Consider the following 22,286-nt stretch of genomic DNA (forward strand, 5'->3'; position numbering starts at 1 on the left):
TGCCACGCGGGCGCGCGGCACGCGACGGCACGGGCGCGGCACGGGGCGCGGCTGCGTGCGGTGGTTGGGGTTGGAGGCGGGCTGTGGCTGACTCGGGGGAGAGGAGGGTGATGGATGGTGGTGGTGGTGGTGGTGCGGCGTGCACGTCCCCTCCTCCGCGGGTTGTGTTTGACGCGCGCTGTCACGATAAGCTATCATTGACGATATCTTTAGCCCAATCTTTTTTTTTCTTATACTACCTCTATATTATGACGCCCTCGACTTTTTATCCAACGTTTGATCATTCGTCTTATTCAAAAAATTTATATAATTATAATTTATTTTATTATGACTTGATTCGTCATCAAATGTTCTTTAAGCATGATATAAATATTTTCATATTTGCATAAATTTTTTGAATAAAACGAATGGTCAAACGTTAATCAAAAAGTCAACAATGTCATACATTAAAATACGGAGGGAGTACTTACGTTTATCAGCCAAAATTTAAATTTTCAACCTTAAATTCAAAATTAATTTTAAAGTTTTCCCATCAAAATTTATTTTGCAGTCTTTGTTTGTAGATAGTTAATAACACATATATAAAAAAATTATAAATTATTTTTCGTTTACAAATATACCGCGTTTAGCGTATTCCCTGGATAAACGAAACAATCGCTTTCTTGGATGGATCTGCGTCTGCTCCATGAGATGTGGGGTACGTTACGTGCCGGATAGAAATCACGTGTTTAATTGTGTTATTTGTTTATTTATTTGCTTGATGAGGCATTGTTTGACTCAATACAAAATAACCGAGAGTTGACAATAAGGGCATGTAAAAATAATTATCGTGTCATGAGTTTGTGACTGTTGATACTCCATTAGTCACGAGACTCGTTTTTGGTTTGTTTGAAGCATTATATGGCTGCTTCTCTGATCCGTTTTTTATTTAAGTAAATTTTATAGAACTATTTCTACTTTTATCAAACTATTATAAAACTATAGATTTAAAGAGGTAGTATTACAAACCACATATTAACACTATATTTTTCACGAAACTCTATATTCAAGGTATGATATCATAAAATTTAGTGATGAATTTGTCAAAAACCTACCGTACTCTCTACCATTGGTCATTTTTAGCCGTTAGATTAAATGCGGCCGGATGTGATCGATCGCTACGGTAATCAACAGTAAACCGATACCGTATGAGTGAACAGTACTCCGACACTGTTCGCACAGCGTTTTTACTGTGTTTATGGCAAGATATTGTAGCTCCTGGCACATTTTACTGTGCGTCTCAGGCTCTCAGCCATTCTCTCCGTAATATCAGACGATGCAAATCCTGAAATCCGACACTCGACAGTCGACACCCGCCGAGCAGGTGAACCAGTATCAGCCTTAGCGACACCTTCCACAATTATACCTTAGCCTGTCGCCAACAGATCATTCCAGAATTATTTCCAGTTGCGGCGAGCAGATCCCATTCCCATCCCAGAGATCATCGAGGACCTCTGATCTCTCAAACTCGTGCCACTCCCGCGTATGTGGGACTACCTCCAATCCCTCGAGCACCCGCTCCTTGTCTTCAACGACATGCCCATCGAGCAAGTGCACCCGTCTCATCCTCGGCGACGCCTTCATGACATGCCTGACAAAGCCGATTTGCCACCCTACTGCATTGAAGCCGACGACAACGAGCTCCTTCAGGCAATGGTACTGACGATCTTGAGCTTGCACGTCTAGCCAAGAAGCCATATTTTCCGACCTGTTGTCAATCTGCACTAAGGTTTGAGAATTCTCGTGTGAATTCACAGATATATTCCAAAAAAATTGAAGAGGATATTTAAGGAAAAGAGACTTGTAGAGTGCATACATGAACATGGCATGACTCCAAAACCGGCGCAGCATCAAGCAGGGTGACAATCCAGAATATATCCCAATTAATTGGTACGTTTGCAATGAATAGCTTCTTGAGATGAAGCAACGGGTCGGGTACAGCTATTGGCTCAATCCACACCTGCACACATGAAAATGCAACGCAATTTCACTTAGAGACAAGAGGCCACTACACTATTACTATTAGTTCATACACTAGTGACTAGTCTGTTAGTTCATTTCAGGAGTATGTATGATCGCTCACCTCAGGTCCTTTGAACTGCAGAACAAGGCTCTCAATTGGCGGGATCCTCTTCAAGAATTTGCTCAGTGGATATGTTCTGTTGCTAACACTTGGATCGACTTTGCTGTCGCCTTCGGTTTTTAGATAGTCCAAACCTACATGCCTAAGTCCAGGCACCTCGCCATAGTATATCTTGGAAGGCAGTAGGCCCCGGCAAGCAAAAGTTTCAAGACAGGGCAGTGAATGCAGATAGATTTTCCCAAATTTGCAGTTGTCCACCAGCAGATTCTTTAACCTTGATGTTGGGACATTGATACGGAGACCACCAGCACAGTAACCCGGACAATATCTGATACTAAAGTCCAATAGATGCACACAATGTGTCAAAATCCGATTAGCCAATCCAAAGTACGAAGTTTTACACAAGGAGAGTCTCGTGAGCCTCTGAAACGTCAAGGAATTAAATGAACCCAAGGGAGGGCAGTTGAACAGAACGAGCCGCTTCAGCTGCAAATTCTGACATCCATCAAGTATCTTGAAGTCATAGGCGATGCAACGGCCTTCAACGTTAAGCTCAAAATCCTCAACTCCCCACCTGGCAATCGCTGCAGTAACCCATCGCTGAATGAATTGGTTCCACTTCCTGCCAAAGGTTTGAAGCCTTAGCTTTTGGATAGTTCGGTGCACACCATCGGGGGGCAGAAGGAATGCATCCACCCGCTTGACATAGTGCCGCATGGCCCAGCGTTCATAGCGTTCCAGGGCAGCCGTGAGTGGACGGATCCTCCTCGTCCACTGATCCATCTTGTCCTTCATGGCATAAAAGTCGCTCAGGTTCACAGCATCCCTGTTTGTTGTCACATATGGTGACTTCTCTGCCTCATACGCTGCCTTGGCTTCCATCCACAGTCGCTTCAACCTGTGGTAGCGTGGAGGGAGGAGGTCATCAACGGCGAAGTCGTAACATGTGTGGGAGCGCCGAGGAAGATTAAGCCATCGCTTTGAAAGGATAGTGGTGGTTATTGTTGTGCGTGCATCTAGCTTGTCGAGAATCAGGATGAGTATCTCATCAGGTAAGCTGCTGAGCCTGTCCTCGTTAGTATTGCGCTCCTTACTCAGACGCACCTAGTAAATTTGATCAGAAAGGAGATGGAACAACAGTAAGCTAACTAAAGCCACTATAAGTAATTGTCAAGGCTGCTAGTGAAAAATTTTCAGACTAACAGACTACGTTGCGACATGAACAATGGAAAGGTTTAAGTGACCAAATTATTAAACCAAACTAAAACTTCTTGCAGTGAAAGGAACATATTGAGCTGCGTGGGTACCAATAAGGCAATAACAACGGGTATTGTTCCACTTTCTTGATGGCGCAATTCGGACTAAAAGGGGAAAAGCTCGTTTCTACTGTTAAACTAGTCAACGATTATTCAACACTAATCTGTAACACTACGCCACCGCGAAACTCGCCGCCGACAAGAGAGAGAGATATTTAGACGAGATCGGAGTTGGGGACGAAGAGAAACAGAGCTGAGGCAGAGGAGAGACAGAGTTTGGAGAGAGATAAATTCGATTTCTTTTTGCCAAGTTGGCCACAGCCATTCTCTCTCTCGAGTATTTATCTCCTGATTACATGGACCGTTGGCCCAAACGATTTAAGGCACGCAGGCCGCATTCTATTTGATAAAGTCTAGCCCAAAACACACACACTATCATTCACAGTTAAACCTCTTTCTCAGTGTCACCATTGCCGGTCATGACAGTGCCGCCCGCAGGAGTTTCAGCTTGTCCCCAAGCTGGAGCATCTGGAAAGCGAGTCTTCACAACATGATAGTCCTCCCAAGTAGCATGATCTGCTGGTAATAAAGACCATTTCAGCAACACCTGGACATGAGCTGCATTACCGCGCTTCACTAGTCAATGCTCCAAAATCGCCTCAGGAACAACGTCAGCAGCATCAAGAACCACTGGGGATGGCAAAGAAGTATAAACAGGAGTATGATCTGGCACCTGAGCTTTGAGTTGAGAAACATGAAACACCGGATGCACAGTGCTGCTGGCAGGTAGATCCAAACGATAAGCCGCCACTCCAATGCGCTCCAAAACAGTAAAAGAGCCAAAGAACTTATAAGCCAACTTAGGATATGGTCTATTAACTACTGAGGACTGAGCATAAGGCTGTAACTTCAAGAAAACAGCATCACCCATAGCAAAAACACGGTCAGAACGACCTTTATCAGCCTTGTTCTTCATACGCAGCTGGGCTCGAGTTAACTGCTGCTGTAAAAATTCAGACAAGTGCTGCCTTTCAGTCTGAACATCCACCACATCAGGCAGAGTAGCCAATGTCAGATCAGGAACTTGAGAATAATGAGGATCCACCCCAAAAAGAGCCTTATGAGGAGAACAGCCAAGAGATGTATGATAATTTGTATTGTACCAAAATTCTGCCAAATGAATTCAATGGCTCCACTTCTTAGGGTTAGCCTGAGTCATGCATCGTAAATACATTTCCAAACACTGATTGACACGCTCTGTTTGGCCATCTGTTTGCGGGTGATATGCTGTGCTCATCTGTAATTGAGTGTCCCAAGTAGCAAAAAGAGTTGTCCAGAACTTGCTAGTAAAGAGACGATCACGATCAGACACAATAGAACGAGGGATGCCCTGAGTTTTAAATACAGTTTTGTCCACCAGATGAGCCACTTGTGATGCAGTGAATGGATGACGCAAAGGAATGAAATCCGCATACTTAGTAAAACGATCCACCACCACCAAAATTGCATTATAACCATCAGAGCGCGGTAAACCTTCAATAAAATCCATGGAGATGTCCTGCCAGGCCTCTTTTGGAATTGGGAGAGGAGCTAACAGTCCAGGAAGCCGACAGTGTTCATGTTTGGCCTGTTGGCAAACCTGACATTGCTTCACAAAATTTTCAACATCCAACTTGAGACCAGGCCAAGCAAATAATTTCTTAAACCGATGATAAGTAGCAGCAATCCCAGAATGGCCACCAAGTGCAGAAGCATGAAAAGCTTGAATCAACTTAGTATGCAGTCCTGCATTGGATCCAATCCAAATCTTATTCTGGAATCTAATAATCCCTTGTGTCAATGAATACCCTTGAGAATTAGGAGAATGCACAGCCAACTCAGCTAGTAGCTGCTGAGCTTGAGGATCCACTGTATAAGAATTGATCACCTCCTGAATCCAGATCGGTTGGACCACAGAAAGAGCACAAAATTGAGAGGAGGAAGGCATTCTAGATAAAGCATCAGCAACAATATTATCAACCCCTCTCTTGTATTGGAAAGAATATTGCAAACCCATCAATTTAGTCATTGCCTTTTGCTGTAATTCAGTCCCCAATATTTGATCATCCAAATGACACAAGCTTTTGTGATCTGTTTTAATGATAAATGGACCTCTCTGCAGATAACATCTCCACTTATCCACAGCCATCATAATAGCTAGAAACTCTTTTTCGTAAATGGACAATTTCTGATTAACAGGACCCAAAGTTTTGCTATAATAAGCAATAGGGTGACTCTGCTGACTTAAAACAGCACCAAGACCATAAGCACATGCATCATTCTCCAAAGTAAAAGGAAGCTGAAAATTGGGCAAAGCTAACACTGGAGTGTTACTCATAGCTGTCTTCAACTGATCAAAAGCAAGCTGAGCAGCATCAGTCCAAAGAAAGGCCTTCTTCTTCAACAAGAGTGTCAATGGTCGTGCTATGATACTATAACCCTGAACAAATTTTCTGTAATAGCCTGTCAGTCCCAAAAATCCCCTCAATTCAGTAACAGAAGTAGGCACAGGCCAAGCCAGCATTGCTGCTGTCTTCTCAAGATCAGTATGTAGCGCCCGTTCCGTCGTGGCGCCTAGCGGGAAAATTATCTCCTAAAAACCCTAATTGCGAAATTTGTTTCTTTGCTTGTTGTCTAGTGTCCGTGCCATCTCAAGATCTCAATCCCCGATCTATCGTCGAGTTCAATTCCGAATAAAAATCCTTCCAAATCAAATCCCTCCGCAAAAGTCTAGTTTGCCTCCCCCGGGTTCGATGGGCCGAATCCCTCTCGGCCCATCTCCCCGCTCCCCCCCCCCCTCTCTCCCTCCGCTCCGCCCCGCGCCGCGCGCGCGAGCGCGCGTCGCCGCGCCGAGCGCCCCACTCTCGCGCGCTGCGCGCGAGCACGAGAGCCGCGCCCTGCGCCCCTCCGCTCTGCCCGCGCGCGTGCGCGTAAGCCGCCCGCGTCGAGCCAAGTCCTCCCTCTCCGCTCCCTCGCTGCCGCTTCCCGCGCGCCGTGTTCCCGTGCGCGCGCCCGCGCGGACGCCGCCCGTTGCAAGCCGCGCGCGCGTGCCGTGGTGGCCAACCGCCTGGTCGCCGCCGTCGTCAGCGCCTGCCGCGCCTGTCGCCCGTGTCGCCGCTCCGCTCCAATCCGCCCGCCGTCATCGCCGTCGTCATCGCCCGGCCCCCGCCACTCCGCGCGCAAGCCGCCAAGGGACGGAGGCAGCGCCCCTCCTCCCCCTGCCGCGTCGTCCCCGCTCCCTCCGCCTTTTCCCAAAGAAGCAAGGGGCGAGCCCCCCTTTCTCTCCCTCCTTTTCCCCTTTTTCCCCCCTTTTCCCCTCTCGCCGGCGTCACCTCCTGTCGTCGCTTTGGCCGCTAGCCGGAGCGCCAGCTCGCCGGCTTGACCGCCCAATGTCGGTTCCTCTCTCCCAAACCGACCTTCCCGCCTCCAATAAACCCAAGCCCCCCCCCCTCCCTTCCTTCCTCTCCCATTCGCCTCCTCGCCATTGCCGCCGCTCCCGTGCTCTGTCTCGCCTCCGCCGTCCATCGCCAAGCGCCGGGAGAGCCGGTGCGTTCGTGGACGCGGAAGGGGACTCCGGGCGCGCCCTCTTCTTCCTCTTCCTCGGCCCGAGGCCGGAGAGATCACTCCCACGCCGTCGGCCTCTCGTCACCGCGCCCGTCCCGCACGGTAGTGCCTCCCTCCGTTCTTCCTCCTCGCTCCATCTCCCCCCCTTAGCTTTCAGTAGTAGCTCGAGTAGCCTCCTGGAAGATAGCCGGCGCCGCCCCGACCGTTGCCGTCGCTCGCCGTGTGCTCGCCGCCGTCGCCGCCCGAGCTCGGAAGCGCCGCTCGTCGCCGGCCTCGCTCGGCGTAGTTCCGCCCAATCCGACGCTAGCATCGGATTCCCGTAACCGCGTAGATGCTCTCGCCGCCGGGAATTAGCCCCTAGTGACCTCGTCGCCGTTTCCCCCTTCTCCCGCCGCCGGTTGCCGCCGCCGCAATCCGCCGCCGTCGAGCAACCCCCGGCAAATCCGAGCCGTTGGTTCGTCTCCCCTCGTCACGTGCAACCGCCCGGTGTGCTCGCTTTTGCCCGTATCGCCGTGGTTCGCTCCGTCGCTCGCCGCTGTCGACCGCCGTCCGTTCCGGCCGGCGTCGTCGTCTACCTCCCGCCGGCCCGCGTGGCAGCCACGTAGGCGCCACGTCGGCGCCAGCTCAGCCTAGACCGGGTCGAGCCGACCCCGGTCAGTCCCTCCCCGTGCGCGCGTTCCACCGCGAGCTGTGAGGCTGCGCGTGGACCCGCCGCACCCACGTCCACCGCGAACCGCGCGCGTGCATCACGTCCATCCTCCACCCTAGCGCCGCGCCGCGTGCTTCCTCCGCACGGTGAGCCGAGCCGCTGACAAGCGGGTCCCACCCGGGACCGCGCGAGGTGAGCCCGGCCCACCGGCTCTCTCTCTCCTTCCTCCGCGCGCGCGCATCTTGGGCCGCTCTGGGCCGCCTTCTTGGGCCGGCCGGCCCGTTAAGCTCGGCCGAGCCGCTCTTTCTCTCGGGCCGCGCCCTAGCCGCCCAAGAAAAGTCTGTTTTCTCTCCCTCCTTTCTTTTCTTTTCTTTTCTTTTCCAAAAAGGATTTAATTAAATCCTTTTCCTTTAGACCAAAAATCCAATAATCTTAGAAATTCAATATCTTCCCAACCGTAAATCCGATTGACTCCGTTCAACTCCCAAAATTCCTCAAATCCCGAGATCTATCTAATGGCACGCTTAGAGGTCATCAATAGGGCTTTATTTTCGCCGTTTGTTGAGTTGTCCCGTTTTGCGTGTAGTTTCGGAGCCCGAAGACCCGCAGTGCGAGGATTTCGAGGATCAAGCTCCAGATCTCGAGCAAGGCAAGCCACCTTTGAACATCTTGATCCTATATTTGAATTTAATTATGTTGCTCGAAAAATATTATGCATTGATAGGATCGCACTTAATCTGCTTGTTCCGTCCGCATGACAGTTTGGCGGACCTACCTAACTTGTTGCATCTGATCCCTCCATTGCTAATTGTTATACCATGTCCCCTTGTAACCATCCAGTTGCGCCTCGATACTCGAGCACTCTGTGCGAGTATCGACGGTCGCCCTCAAACTTAAAATATGATAAACATCTTGGGTAAAACTTGGGTTTTACAAAAGATTTGGAAAACCCGACACCTGGGTTGGTGTTTGTGAACTAAATGAAATTTCTAAAACCGCGGACCGGGGAACGTACCGGGTGTACGGTTTCCCGCTCTTGCACTTAAGGACCGTTTCCTTGGAATTTCATCCGAACATAAGACAAGTACGACCACATGGGTGGAATGGGACACCCCTGGCTGAGTAACTAGCTTATCAGGGGAGCCTTGATGCCGAGAGACATGTGGATTCGCCGGGGTGGTGTCGGGGAGGACCCCTGGGCTTCCTGGCACTGTATGGTCTGGGACCTAACCTGTTGTTGGTCTGGGACCCCTCTCGTCGGCATATGGTAAACCTGTGTCGGCTTTCGAAATGCCTTGTCATGAAAGCTTGGAGGTCCCCCGACGTGGCTGATTTCCACGGGCTGGGTGATCCGGGTTAGTAATGTCGTGTGGGTAAAGTGTACCCCCTCTAAAGAGGTTAACAAACTGTTCAAATAGCCGTGCCCACGGTCATGGGCGGATGTGAGGTGATTCCTAGCGTAGTTTTGTTTTACTACTGCTTATGAAATTGCTGTTGAGAAAAGGGGTTCGATGTTTGAAAAATCTGTAGCTGATGGGATCAGCTAGGCCCGGGTGGCCGTTTGAAAAGTTGTTGGCCCGGGTGGCCGTTGAAAAGCTGTTGGCCGGGTGCCAACCTTGTTTCAATTCTAAAGACTGATACATTGCACATACTCCGACCGGACGAGACGCACTGTCTCATCCGTGTCGTTTGAGAAGCACTCACTTAGTTGTTTCAGAAAAGAGTTCGAATAAAATCAATTGCAAAAACACCAGCCTTTCTTTGAAGCCTGCATTAAACACTTATTTCCCCTGGCTTGCTGAGTACTCCCGTACTCACCCTTGCTCTATATAAATAATCTCCCCCCCCCCCCTCAGTTGCTGAAGAAGATGAAGCGGATCCCGCTGATGAGGAGTTCTTCCAGGAGCAAGCCGGCTTCGATGAGTTTTAGGGTTTCGGCCTAGTTCCCAAGTCGCGCCTGTGATGTTTGGTCCAAGTCCTGGCTTCCGTTTCCCTTTTGTAATGCAGTTGTGAGCTCGGGATCTGTCCGCAGCCCAACATGACTGTACTTCTACTCTATAATAAAGAGACCTCTGTTGTTGTGATATTCTGTCTCCCTATGATACCAGCACTGTTTCCTGGGACTGGTATCGATTAACAGGTTAATTTGGAGCGTCACGGGCTAGTTCCGGTCGGTACTAGTTCGGGGCGTGACACAGTACTAACTCCTTTGTCAGAAATGATATGTCCTAAGTATTCCAGTTGAGTGCAAGCAAAAGAGCATTTAGACCTCTTAGCAAATAACTGGTGTTGCCTCAAAATAGCAAAAACTTGCTGAAGATGATGCAAATGACTATCAAGGTCAGGGCTATAAACTAAGATATCATCCATAAACACCAACACAAACTTCCTGATAAATGGTGCAAAGACTGAGTTCATAAGGCACTGAAAGGTGGAGGGTGCATTCGTGAGACCAAATGGCATAACCCTAAACTGAAATTGCCCATGATGTGTCTTAAAGGTTGTCTTGGCTTCATCAGTTTCCACCATTCGAATTTGATGATACCCAGCTTTCAAGTCCAGTTTAGAGAAGAATTTAGTGCCTGAGAGCTCATCCAATAATTCATCAACAACCGGCATAGGAAACTTACTTTTAATGGTGAGAGCATTTAATCTTCTGTAATCCACACAAAAACGCCAACTACCATCCTTTTTCTTGACAAGTAAAACAGGTGATGCATAGGGACTCATACTAGGTGTAATTAAACCAGCATCAATCATTTCTTTCACCTGTTTCTCAATCTCGTCTTTTTGTAACGGAGAATAGCGATAAGGTCTGTAGTTGACAGGAGTAGCATCAGGTACTAGAGAAATAGCATGATCAAAAACCCTATGTGGGGGAAGACACTTAGGATCGTGAAAGACATCGTCAAAGTCAGTTAACAATTGTTGCACCGAAGAAGGAATCACATGCTGGACATCATCCTGGGAATGTTCCAACAAAGCAGCAGCCCATATTTCACAACCCTTATGCCATTTCAAAAGTTGTGGCAGAGTGACAGCAGCAATTTCAGAAGGGACTGCAGCATCTTGTACTCCTTGAAGAGAAATCCAAGACCCTTGATACTGAAACTTGAGTGTTTTATTAGCCCAATGACAAGACATTTCCCCCCATTGCTCAAGCCAGTCCATACCCAAGATGGCATCGTGACCCCCCAAAGTGACCACCCTCATGTCATAAGTAAATGTGTGCCCCTGAATCCACCAAAAAAAACCAGGAACCACATACTGACAAGGTAAGCAATCACCATTAGCAACTTTCACCAGAGTAGAAGGAATTGGTTTTAGAGGTAAACCCAGCATCTGTGCAAAGTTGTAATCAATAAAGTTGTGAGAGCTGCCAGAATCCACCAAAAGTAACAAGACTTTACTATGAACCAATGCTCTCAAACGAATAGCAGTAAGAAGGTAAGCTCCTGTCAATGCATTCAGAGAAATATGACAGTCCTCCTCATCATCAGATTGTTCTGCAGCAATAACAACATCCAATATGTCATCAGTGAGCACCTCTTCCAACTGCATAGCTTTGATTTGGCCTCCAACAGCACAACGATGTTCAGGAGTATATTTGTCACCACACTTAAAACAAAGACCCTGAGCACGTCGATAGTCTTTCAACTGCTTAGCCTTCCATAGATCCCCTTTATCTACTCGACCTGGAGTAGTATCAGAACTGACATCACTCTTGTACTGAGGAAGTTTCACAAATTTCCCTTTGAGAGCTTTGGTAGCTCTACTAGCCAAGACAGATTCCTACATAAGAGCAATAGCAGATGCTTGCTGTACAGTGTCAGGCAATTGAACAACAACAGCAGCTCGAATTTCTTCAGTAAGACCATTCATAAAACGAGTCACTAACATTTTACCCCCCACAGATGGATCAAACACTCTGATCTGATAGACAAGAGAATCAAATTGTTGTTTATACTCAGTCACTGTACTAGTTTGAGTCAGAGTATCTAGTGCAGACATTTTCTTACGTTCCACAACACCCTCAAATTCTGTTGCGACTGCCATTCTAAATTGATCCCAAGAGTTAACCTCATTCACTAACTTATAAGAATGATACCATTGAGCCGCATTTCCCGACATATGCAACACAGCAGCAGAGACTTTGAAATTTTGAGTGATTTGGTACATGTCAAAATAAGTCTCACACATATCCAACCAAATCCGCATATCAGAACCATCGAAACGAGGAAAATCCATTTTAGGAAGTGGCTGATGACGCCAATAAATCCCATCACCAAAACCACGACCCAAATCAACCCCATCCAACATAGGAGGAACAGGTGGATTCAACGGCGGAGGAGTCGCAGAACCACTTGTACTAACCTGCGAGATCCCGGAAGGCGAACCCAAAATCCCGGCCTGATCAGAGCAGCTGGCCACCCGCTTCATCGAACGGGCCAACTCAGCACACTCTTGCTGCACCTTGCCGACGGAATCCATGGCGAGATCCACCTTGGTAGTCACCTTCTCAAGACTGCCACCTTGGGAATCCAGCCGCTGATCAATCTCGTGCATCCACTTTGTGATGCCTTCCAACTTCTCCAAGAGTTTGGACTCCATGGAGTCCATAGCTTGCTTCAAAGGGGCTGAAAGTTTTGCGGGCGCCGTGGCGAATCAGGAAGAATCCAACGCACGGCGACACCCACAACCTGTCTCTGATACCACTGTAACACTACGCCACCGCGAAACTCGCCGCCGACGAGAGAGAGAGATATTTAGACGAGATCGGAGTTGGGGACGAAGAGAAACAGAGCTGAGGCAGAGGAGAGACAGAGTTTGGAGAGAGATAGATTTGATTTCTTTTTGCCAGGTTGGCCACAGCCATTCTCTCTCTCGAGTATTTATCTCCTGATTACATGGACCGTTTGCCCAAACGATTTAAAGCACGCAGGCCGCATTCTATTTGATAAAGTCTAGCCCAAAACACACACACTATCATTCACAGTTAAACCTCTTTCTCAGTGTCACCATTGCCGGTCATGACATAATCCTACAGAGTACAGATCGGAAAAAAAGGTGTAGTTTTTCTGTACAACACAACTGCAGGAGCTTTGAATCAAAGGATATAACAGTAGAACGGGCATATGTGATACCCGCTTGGAGGGCGGGGAGGCAACGACGGCGGTGGCGGTGGAGACATCGATGGCCTTCCTCAACCGACGGTAGCGTCGTGGAGCCGCCTCCTCCGTAGCCATCGGATCTTGATTGTCGCCGGCTGGATGACCGATCGGCGGCGAGGGATTGGAGAGAGGGCTGGACGGATTCGAGAAGGATGGAGGCGCAAGCGGCGGCAGAGCGATTGGAGAGGACGGGCCGCGAGCGGCGCCGGGGGATTGGAGGGGGAAAAGCTCCGGGGCGTCCGTACAGTTTTATGGTTTGCATCTCAGCCCGTTTGTGTTCGGCTCAACGTGTCCTTTCCGATACGAAAAAGCTCCGATTTTGGCCCCCTTTTTCTGCATCTGAAGTTTGGACGCAACTCGGGATCGGCGCCCGATGGGATTCAGCTTGGGTGACTTTGTGTTGGCATGTCACAACGTGACATTGTGAGGATCTCTGCCATCAAAAACACATCCAACGGCTCGTTTGGTTGGGCCCGCCTGCAGGTCGGAAATTTAGCCGCCGATCCATCCGTCCCGCGGGAGATGGCGCCCGCCGATCCAACCCATCCCGTTTCGCCTCGCCCGAGTCCAGCCGTCGCCATCGCCGTGAGCCAGCTGGGAGGCTTGCTGTCACCGCGCGAGGCCGTCGGGCTCGCCGCGAGTGGGGAGGGGACCGGGCGGCCGCCGCGCAAGGCCGGGGTCGGGGCCCTGCCCTGCTGCCACGACCGAGGAGAGAAGCCAAGCCGCCGCGCGAGGCCAACTCCATGCCCTGTCGGCCTGTCCTGCCGTGACCTGTGGAGAGGCGCCAGGGCGTCGAGGCCCTACCCTGCCGCCGCGACCGGGGGACCGGGAAAGCTACCAACAGTACGATAGAACATTTTTCTCTGAAACTCAGTCAGTCAACACAAGGGAGATAGCTATATCCAATTCACTCACAAATGCAGTGAAATCATTGCATTTCCCTCCATTTGAATGGCACAACCATACATCTCCTTTGAAGTCATATATATCAAGCATCAGCGCGCGAACACCATTCTGCAAAAAAAAAAAGAAGCTATTTCTATGAGAATCAATTGTGGCTAGATGTATCGTCAGACATGTAGAACAATGGCTAGAACAGATGATGCATATAGCAGGTGCGACATTTAATTGATCAGTGACTGTATCCTCTTGGTTGTCAAAGGTGATGCGTGGAACTCCAGTGTGCGATGGCTCCCCAACAATTGCAAATGAATTGTGTGTCGTGAGATAGGCATACTAGTTGAATGGCAGCGAGTTGTTTTGAAGAACAAATCAAAAGCAAACTCCAGTCAGGATGCAGCAAACAGAAGCTGTTTGATGTCCATAGGCTGATGCTTGTGCAGGTAGCCGGCAGGGGCAGCGCGGCCTCCAGGACGTCCCCTCCTCCACGCGCCGAGCTGCAGATTACAGAAGAAAAATGAGGCCGGTTCACCACGGCTGCAGATCACCACGACTGCCTGGACTGGCTCGGCGGCCTCCAACCGCAACCACCACCGCACGAGGGCAGGCCTGGTGGCCGACCGCTGCTCGCGCCGGCAGGGCCACCGCGGCGATCTCGACGCTCGCGCGCGGCGGCCCCACCGGAGTCCCGCGGCGACAACCCCCTTCCGAGCGGTGGCACCGGCCCCCTTCCAAGTGGCGGCGGTGGTGGTTCTGGGGGATTCGCGAGCAGCGTGCTCCGGCAGGAAACGGAGCAATGCGGGGTGAAAGCTGAGGCCTGCAGGTGGGCCAGCGCAGTGGACCCTTGGATTTATTTTCAACGGCCCAGATCGCTGCAATGTCACACCGTGCCATACCATGGCAATGTCACAGAATCTGAGTCCCGCCCGATGGGAGGGGGAAAATCGGAAGCTGACATCAGTATAACACATGCGCGCAAAATCACTTTAAACTATTTTTTCTCTTAAATTATTTATCCAAGTCATTGAAAACCGCATGTCGTAATATTGAGTCGATGGTTATGCAGTTGTTCGCTAACTTTGGATGGAGATTCATAAATAGGATTCAATAATTTTTGTGATCTTTTTATGCTGTGAGTTTTCATTAATCTGTATGCTTTTGTTTATTCAGGTGTGAGTTTTTATTGAGTTGGAGTAATAATTGGCTATAGCTTTTTGAGCAAAGGCAAGGATTATATTCCATTATCTAAAAAATTAGATCTATACATAGTAAAACATTATGAGTACACTAACATTTTTTTTTAAAAAAAATGAAACGAATTTCCTTAACAGAGGATTTCCAAAATACGCGGGCAATTTGTTGCAACGGAGTATGTGGTGGGGCCACGTGGCTGGTGGGGGCAGGAACATGTGGTGGGCCCACAGAGCACGTGCGCGTATCGTGGGGGGGAGAGCGACCGATTTTTCCCCTCCTCGAGCGACCGATCAGCAGCAATTCTGCTGAAGTTCTAAACGTATGAGAAACTTTTGGTGACAGCTCAAACAACGTTGGCTAGATGTAAGTTAGTAAAATTTATTGTTAGAACTTTTGATTTTTTTAATCCTAATTTGTTTTTAGCTTGGCTTTTAAATTTTAAGATTGTTTTACCTGGAATAGCTCTAATTTACACCACCTTTAGAATAGGACATGACTATATAGCGCACGATCGCTGGTTTGATTAAGGCCCTGTTTAGATCTCACCCTAAAATTTTTTGACCTGTCAAATATAATGTTTGAACACCTGTATGAAATATTAAATGATTATACACTGTAATTATAATTGTTAAATTTTTAGAAAAAAAATTGTCGACAGATATGTAGCCAAAAGTGAACTGGCAATACCAACGCCGAACGCATACGCAACGGCGTCATAGCACGAGTAGCACCTTTTCTCATGGCCCTATGTATCGTGGAGTCTGTGTGATATTTGTTGTAAGTATTGGGAAGTGGAGGACCAGACTTTGCCTAAGCTGTGCGTCGTCAAGTTTCAACCAGGTCAGGTGTGTGCCTCTCGCTGTAGTAGTCTCTACCATTCCCAGCGCATGAAACCGACCGTAATGAAGAAAGCCCACGACGCACCCCAACTACCCAAGTGACACTCGTCACTCGTGCCGTCGGTCATGTGCATGCACCACGCACGCATGGAATCCACGGCAACAGCGGCGACGCACGCCCACCACCTCTAGACTCTAGTAGTTGTAGTACACCCCAATGCCACATGCAAAAGCGAGGGGTTGTTTGGTTGGCATACTCACATTACTAAAACGTGCCATACTTTATTTAGCTAAAGCTGTTTGGATGCTATATTAAGTTTGCCACCATTCACCATACTTTTTATGCTACACTTGTCTAAGTTGTGACTTACAAAAAGTGAGCCACACCTTAGCTAGCAAAATTGAATTATGCCACACTTTATTGAGTTGATGATATGTGGGACCCAAATAGATAAGAAGTAATACTGCCACAAGTGTGGCTATAAACCAAACAATATACTAACTTGGTCAAACTTATCTAACATAAGTTGTGATAACCTTTGGCAAACTTTGGGAGCAAACCAAACAACCCCTAACATGCCTAACATGTGGCTAACAAAATTGAAGCCACACTTCAACTATAGGAGAGCAAACTTGCCACACTTTTATGTGTCAATGATATGTGGGACCCACGTCATGGTGAAGAAATCTTATCATAAGTGTGGCACGAACCAAACGAATGCCTAACTTAATTAAACCTGGCTAATTTGAGTTGTGTCACAGTGAAGCAAATTGTGGCATTGAGCCTCACAGCCCCTCAATTCTGCTGCGGGTCGCGACTTTGCGAATTGCGAGTAGTTGGCGCACGTACTACTCCTACTACACGTCCACTGCGTGTGTCTGCGTTCCCGGACAAAATTGCCAGCCAGTGCACAAGTGCAGGCGTGCGGCCACTTCCCAAAGAAACCCAAGTAGTGGAATTTCCGGAAATTAAAACAGCATAAAGTGCTCCTACCACTCCTACTAGTAGTACTACTACTTCTACCCAACAATCATTCCAACCAGTCTCCAAACAAAAATAAAACTATTGCAACCAGCCTCCAAAAAAAAAAAAAAACCTTACCCCAACCGCCAACTCACGGGCTTTGGCCCCTGGCACGGCAGCCTTAACACCCTGTTTAATTCCATCTCCATGCCTCATACCTACCCACTAGGCTAGCACCCACGACACACATAAACCGAGCAACCTGTGAGCAGATGGCCCCATTTGTCACTGGCAAATCGTGGAGGCGACACCGGTGTGAAACAACAAGCCGCACGACCCCCCAGAAATCTCCTCCTTTGCCTCGGCCCCTCCCACGGCGAGAGAGCGTCCACCCGACGCTCAGCAACTGGAGCAAGCACGGGCAACGAGTCGCAGTAAAACAGCAGTGCGGACTCGGAGACAGTACGGGGAAAACGCACATCGAGCGGTGGAGAGTGGAGTGGAGTCGAATGCAGCGCGAGTGAGTCCAAAACGACTCGTCTCGTAACACCGAAGCGACCGAGAGCGCCTACTGCCGCCTACTGCGCCTGCGCTGCCGCCGCGCAAGCCCAAGCGCAACGCATCCGCCTCTGCCTCATCCTCTCCTCCACTTGCTGGTCGCTGCCATTGCCTGCGCCTCCACTCCACTTCTCGCGGCTCGAGAGGCTGACGGCGGGGCGCCTCGAATTTCGCCCTCTCCGACGAGCGGAGGCGGAGGAGGGAGCCCAGGAAGAGGATGCGAAAGCAGTGAAGTTTGTAGAATTTTCAGTTGCATTTTGCTGTTTCTGCTTGGGAGTTGCTTTGGGGCGATAAGAATTCTCTTGTTGATTTGTTCCTCGCAGGAGAGGAGGAGAAGAGGGGGGAACGGAAATCTCAGCTGCTGCGTCAGTCTCGCAGATCTGCTCCGTTGAGCTGCTGTTTCACGGAATCACCATGGGTGGAAATCATCGCCATGGGTGGTAGGATTGGTTGGGTGTCGCCGATCTTCTCGCTTCACGCCAACTAATCGAGTGAATTGTGGGAAGAAGAAGAAGAAGAAGAAGCCGAGTAGACGACGGCAATGGCGTCGTGGGAGAACCTCGGGGATGTGGCGACCGTCGTGCAGCTGACGGGGCTCGACGCGGTGCGGCTCATCTCCATGATCGTGAAGGCGGCGTCGACGGCGCGGCTGCACAAGCGCAACTGCCGCCGGTTCGCGCAGCATCTGAAGCTCATCGGCGGCCTGCTGGAGCAGCTGCGGGTGTCGGAGCTCAAGAAGTACCCGGAGACGCGGGAGCCGCTGGAGCAGCTCGAGGACGCGCTCCGCCGCGCCTACCTGCTCGTCCACTCCTGCCAGGACCGCTCCTACCTCTACCTCCTCGCCATGGGCTGGAACATCGTGTACCAGTTCCGCAAGGCGCAGAACGAGATCGACAACTACCTCCGCCTCGTCCCGCTCATCACCCTCGTCGACAACGCCCGCGTCAGGGTCGGTAAAACCATATCCCTTTCAGCTTCTCTCATCAGTGTTCATTTGTTTAATCGTGTAGTTGAGTGTTAGACTAGTAGCCTGGGCATGTAGGCTTTTAAGAAATGTTGGTTGCATCATTCTTTGATTCTAAAGTATGGTATATGGAATGTTTGCTTTTGAAATTGGATGGAAAATGATTTGTCTTGGATTCTTGGTGGTTTTCCTGTATGGTCTCATGGGTTCTTTGTTTTCTGTTGGTTGGTGTGACCCAAAGGATTCTATTTTAGAATCTATCTTCTGAATATAACCGACGCTGCAACCTTTTGGTGCTCCATCATTTTCATCGTCTATATAATCTGATTTTTTTGTTGGTGTGAATGTGACCCAAAGGATTGTGAAGGTATATGTATATGCTAGGAAACTGATTTTTTTTTTAGCTCCAGCACAGTGAGCTCAATCACTAATCATGCCACTTGGGACTAGTGATCTGCATCGGATATCATGTTTATTTACTCCTATACTTGTCATCTTTGCTTCACAATCCTTTTTTTTCAGGAGCGGATGGAATACATTGAAAGGGATCAATGTGAATATTCTTTTGATGATGAAGACAAGGAGGTTCAAGATGCTCTGTTAAACCCTGATCCAAGTACAAATCCTACGGTAGTGCTCAAGAAGACTCTGTCATGCTCTTATCCAAACTTGCCATTTAACGAAGCGCTTCGAAAGGAAAGTGAGAAGCTCCAAGTAGAACTTCAAAGATCACAAAGCAACATGGATATGGGCCAATGTGAGGTTATTCAACACCTCCTAGGAGTGACTAAAACTGTGGCAAGTTCGATTCCAGAGAAATGTGCCACTCCTAAGGTTTCTGAAAAAGCTGACTCTAATCACACAAAAGTCAGTGAAGATAGTGCAAAAACATATCATGATGACTCTCCAAAGAAGCAAAAGGATGCCTGCACTGCACCACGGTTAGTAAGTTTAACTAGTTTCTTTCGGTGACTATCTTCTTATGATGTGGGTTGCAGTGGTAAAAAAGGCAGTGTATAAAACCTTTTCTCATTAAGTAACATTAACCTGAACAATTACTATGGCCATTTCTGGGTAAATCATGAAAAATGTGCGCATTCTTCCTTATTTTAGAGGTGTAAGTCTTGTATACTCAACTGTGTGATCCAACAAAAGAGAACTTCACTATGTTCTGTTCTAGACTTGAAATAGAAATTTTGTTATGTGCTTATGCCCCTCAAAATGCGTATGCACATTATAAAAATTTTGATAGTTCCTATGGTGCATATCTTTCTCAGAAGTTCTCCGCCATCTTCTTATGGCCATGATCTGGTCTCAAGCAGAGGATCATACAGCGACGAGTGGCATGCAGATTTGCTTGGTTGCTGTTCAGAGCCATCTTTGTGTATGTCCATTTACCTTCTCTTTGGATGCGTGATTTAATGATTTCCCTATGGTGTTTAGATGCCATTTTTAGCACAGCTGTTCGGTTATGCATCTGTTTGTTTTCACAAGAATTTATCCAATTTAGTCATTCTATAAGTATGATTTATGTCCTTAGACATATCCTTTTTCTACATATATGAGTTGATCAATACTTTGTACTGATGTTTTGGGGGAGTAGGATCATGCAACTATGTAAAAGGATCATCTTATAACTAATGGTCTTGGAGTATTATGTACAGCGACTTAAGAAGATATCTTGTTATTTATACTTGCTTAGCTGCAAGAAACTACCGCCTTTCAAAAATGAAAAATAATGGTTAAGATTTACTAGATAATAGTAAAGTGGATGAAACAACAATCGCCATTTTAGCCTCTTTTCCTTGCTGATTACTGTTGAGATGCTGGTAGCCAATTACTGAAGAAGTAGTAATGCTATGATAGCAGCTAGCAGGGTCAAAGATGATCAGTTCTACTAAAAAATTATATAGAAATTAGTCTTGTTTTGTCTTTCCTCGGTACTTGTCAATTATATGGAAATATTTGTGACATATTTTTTTTTGCCATTTATTTACATACTGTGATAGCACAGGTTTGAGAACATTAGTGCTTATTAATTATATGGAAATATCTGTTACATATTTTGCTTGCTATTTATTACTTGTTGTGATAACACAGGTTTGAGAACATTCTTTTTCCCCTGTGGAACATTCTCAAAGATTGCTTCAATTGCGAAGAACAGGCCCATGTGTAAGAATATTTCCCTGACAATAATCATCATGTTGAGAGTTGATAATTTTTGTTCCTCCTAGCATTTTTCTTCATTTCCCTGAAAATAGTCATCATGTATTATTTGCCTCCACTTGTTTTACTATGGTGCTGACTTTTCTGCATTTGGATAGTAATTTCCAAGGGTGTGCAGTATCTTGTTTATGTTAGCTAGTGTTAGACCAAACAGATTGGCCTTGCATGTTCTCTGCATCTTGAGTTCTAAAGTTTGTTGTCAACAAAATTCTCCATCAAAATGCTTCCAAATAGGATTCTATGCCACATTTTCTGTGGACTGAATTACTTATGTAATCTGAAAGGCTGGTTGACACTGATAAAAAAAAATTTCAGCATCGTCGGAAGCATGCAATGATATTATGGCATATTCCCTGATATTATCCTGCTGTTGTTACACTTGCTGTGTGAGGAGAAAGCTTCGTCAAAAGCTAAATATTGCGGTAAATTTTCCTGTCCCTTCATATCTGTTGTCAATTGATTTTTTTTCCTGCTTCTCTAAAGTAGAAGTGCTTCATTCTGACCCTACAATGTGAAACTGAGCTACCTCTGGAATTGTTACAGCTCCATGTTATACACTATGGGTCATTTCAGAACTGATTAACTGAACTAGACTATAACTGGGGCTATGGGTCATTTTGGCTAAAGGATTATAAATGAAACTAACTTAACAAAATGTCTGTCTGTCCATTGCTAATGCAGAGGTTTGTTAAAAGATTGGGTAGAGTTTTATCTGAAAGAATTACCATGCACACTATGGAGCGTTCGTATATCCTAAGAGCCTTTTATGTTACTTAAAACTCTGTTTATGTTATGCCGCTGACAGGGAGGTTGCATTGATGATTTCCTATCACATTTGATGTGTTGTTGCTGTGCGCTTGTTCAAGAATGGCGGGAAGTTGAGATTCGTGGAGCTTATGGTGAGTTTCCTACTTCCATGTTATCCAATTAACCAGTTGAGCACGTGGATATTATAGGGAATATACATGGATGATGGAGTATATATAACAGTCCACATTTCCTCCTTAACAGTATCCTAAATACTAGTATATGGCACTGTTGACTTTTATTTGGTCAATCTTTTGAAACTTTGACCATTAATAGCTCTGAAAACATTAAAAAAAACAAGTGGATATATTTTTCTTTATAAGTACATTTACAATATTACAATTTTGTTAGAAATGATCTTAAATTCTAATTGATAAACAGTGATCAGCGTTGCTCACTGAACACGGAATGAATTCAACAGTGTTATATATTTAAAAACAGATGTAGTAAATGGGAAGGAAGATTGTATTATAGTGATATGGTCTCGAATCTTCTACGGTTGAAACATTGCTCTGAAACATTTCATGTCATCATAACCCTGCCGATCTCAAAGACAAGCACAACATGATTTAAATTGCACAAGCAATATTAATCAGTATGCCTCATTTCCTGCAGGAGAGAGGACTAAGATTAGCCCACCCTCATTTCAGTACATGGAACACTAAGCAGCGATGCAAGGCTTGAGCTTCTGTGAAGATAATGACCTAAAGGCTAGAGCAACCCGGTATCGTACTACAATAGTAATGATGACACAGCTACAACATTGTTGTATTTATGCTTACCCTGCATTGTTTGTGTTGGTACTCTGTTTATAGTAACATCAGTTGGTGTTGGGCACAGTATGTTGTATGTAGTACTTTGTAAGAAAAAACACAAGTTACATGCCCTCGTTGTGCTCGTCTCTGTTGAATCCCCCATGCATAATTTAACCTTTAGCTTCATTTGCACTATAAAACAGTAACAATATTAAAAAAGTCTCAAATTGCAAAGGCAATGGGGTCCAGAAACTCGGAGGAAGAAAACTGTTAACAGG

General features: G+C 47.1%; 2 protein-coding genes across 2 annotated transcripts; one reads left to right on the top strand and one right to left on the bottom strand.

Annotated features, from left to right (window-relative positions):
- Positions 1–1,254: 1,254 nt before the first annotated feature.
- On the bottom strand, positions 1,255–6,942 carry LOC136355576 (uncharacterized). The gene is made up of 7 exons (XM_066308307.1): positions 6,834–6,942; positions 4,631–5,880; positions 4,112–4,495; positions 3,830–3,985; positions 2,123–3,226; positions 1,856–1,999; positions 1,255–1,758 (listed from the first exon to the last, which is right to left on the bottom strand). Exons 1-7 carry the CDS (start codon positions 6,940–6,942, stop codon positions 1,426–1,428), a joined length of 3,480 nt encoding a protein of 1,159 aa, XP_066164404.1. The 3' UTR covers positions 1,255–1,425.
- Positions 6,943–17,254: 10,312 nt separating this feature from the next.
- Positions 17,255–22,141, top strand: LOC4331673 (cell number regulator 13). The gene is made up of 8 exons (XM_015772480.3): positions 17,255–17,489; positions 17,580–18,205; positions 18,743–19,161; positions 19,498–19,604; positions 20,321–20,392; positions 20,762–20,868; positions 21,252–21,345; positions 21,869–22,141. Exons 2-8 carry the CDS (start codon positions 17,798–17,800, stop codon positions 21,916–21,918), a joined length of 1,257 nt encoding a protein of 418 aa, XP_015627966.1. The 5' UTR covers positions 17,255–17,489; positions 17,580–17,797; the 3' UTR covers positions 21,919–22,141.
- The last annotated feature ends 145 nt before the right edge of the window (positions 22,142–22,286 follow it).

This window comes from Oryza sativa, chromosome 3, assembly GCF_034140825.1.
Source record: "Oryza sativa Japonica Group chromosome 3, ASM3414082v1".
NCBI lineage: Eukaryota > Viridiplantae > Streptophyta > Magnoliopsida > Poales > Poaceae > Oryza > Oryza sativa.

Coding starts and splice junctions, on each gene's coding strand:
- LOC4331673 (XM_015772480.3), top strand. CDS start 17,798: ATGGCGTCGTGGGAGAACCTCGGGGATGTGGCGACCGTCGTGCAGCTG. Junction 18,206..18,742: donor TCGACAACGCCCGCGTCAGG/GTCGGTAAAACC, acceptor CTTTTTTTTCAG/GAGCGGATGGAATACATTGA. Junction 20,869..21,251: donor GTCAAAAGCTAAATATTGCG/GTAAATTTTCCT, acceptor TGCCGCTGACAG/GGAGGTTGCATTGATGATTT.
- LOC136355576 (XM_066308307.1), bottom strand. CDS start 6,942: ATGGACGGCGGAGGCGAGACAGAGCACGGGAGCGGCGGCAATGGCGAG. Junction 3,986..4,111: donor TTTCTCAACTCAAAGCTCAG/GTGCCAGATCAT, acceptor GCTCATGTCCAG/GTGTTGCTGAAATGGTCTTT. Junction 3,227..3,829: donor ATGGTGACACTGAGAAAGAG/GTTTAACTGTGA, acceptor CAAATTTACTAG/GTGCGTCTGAGTAAGGAGCG.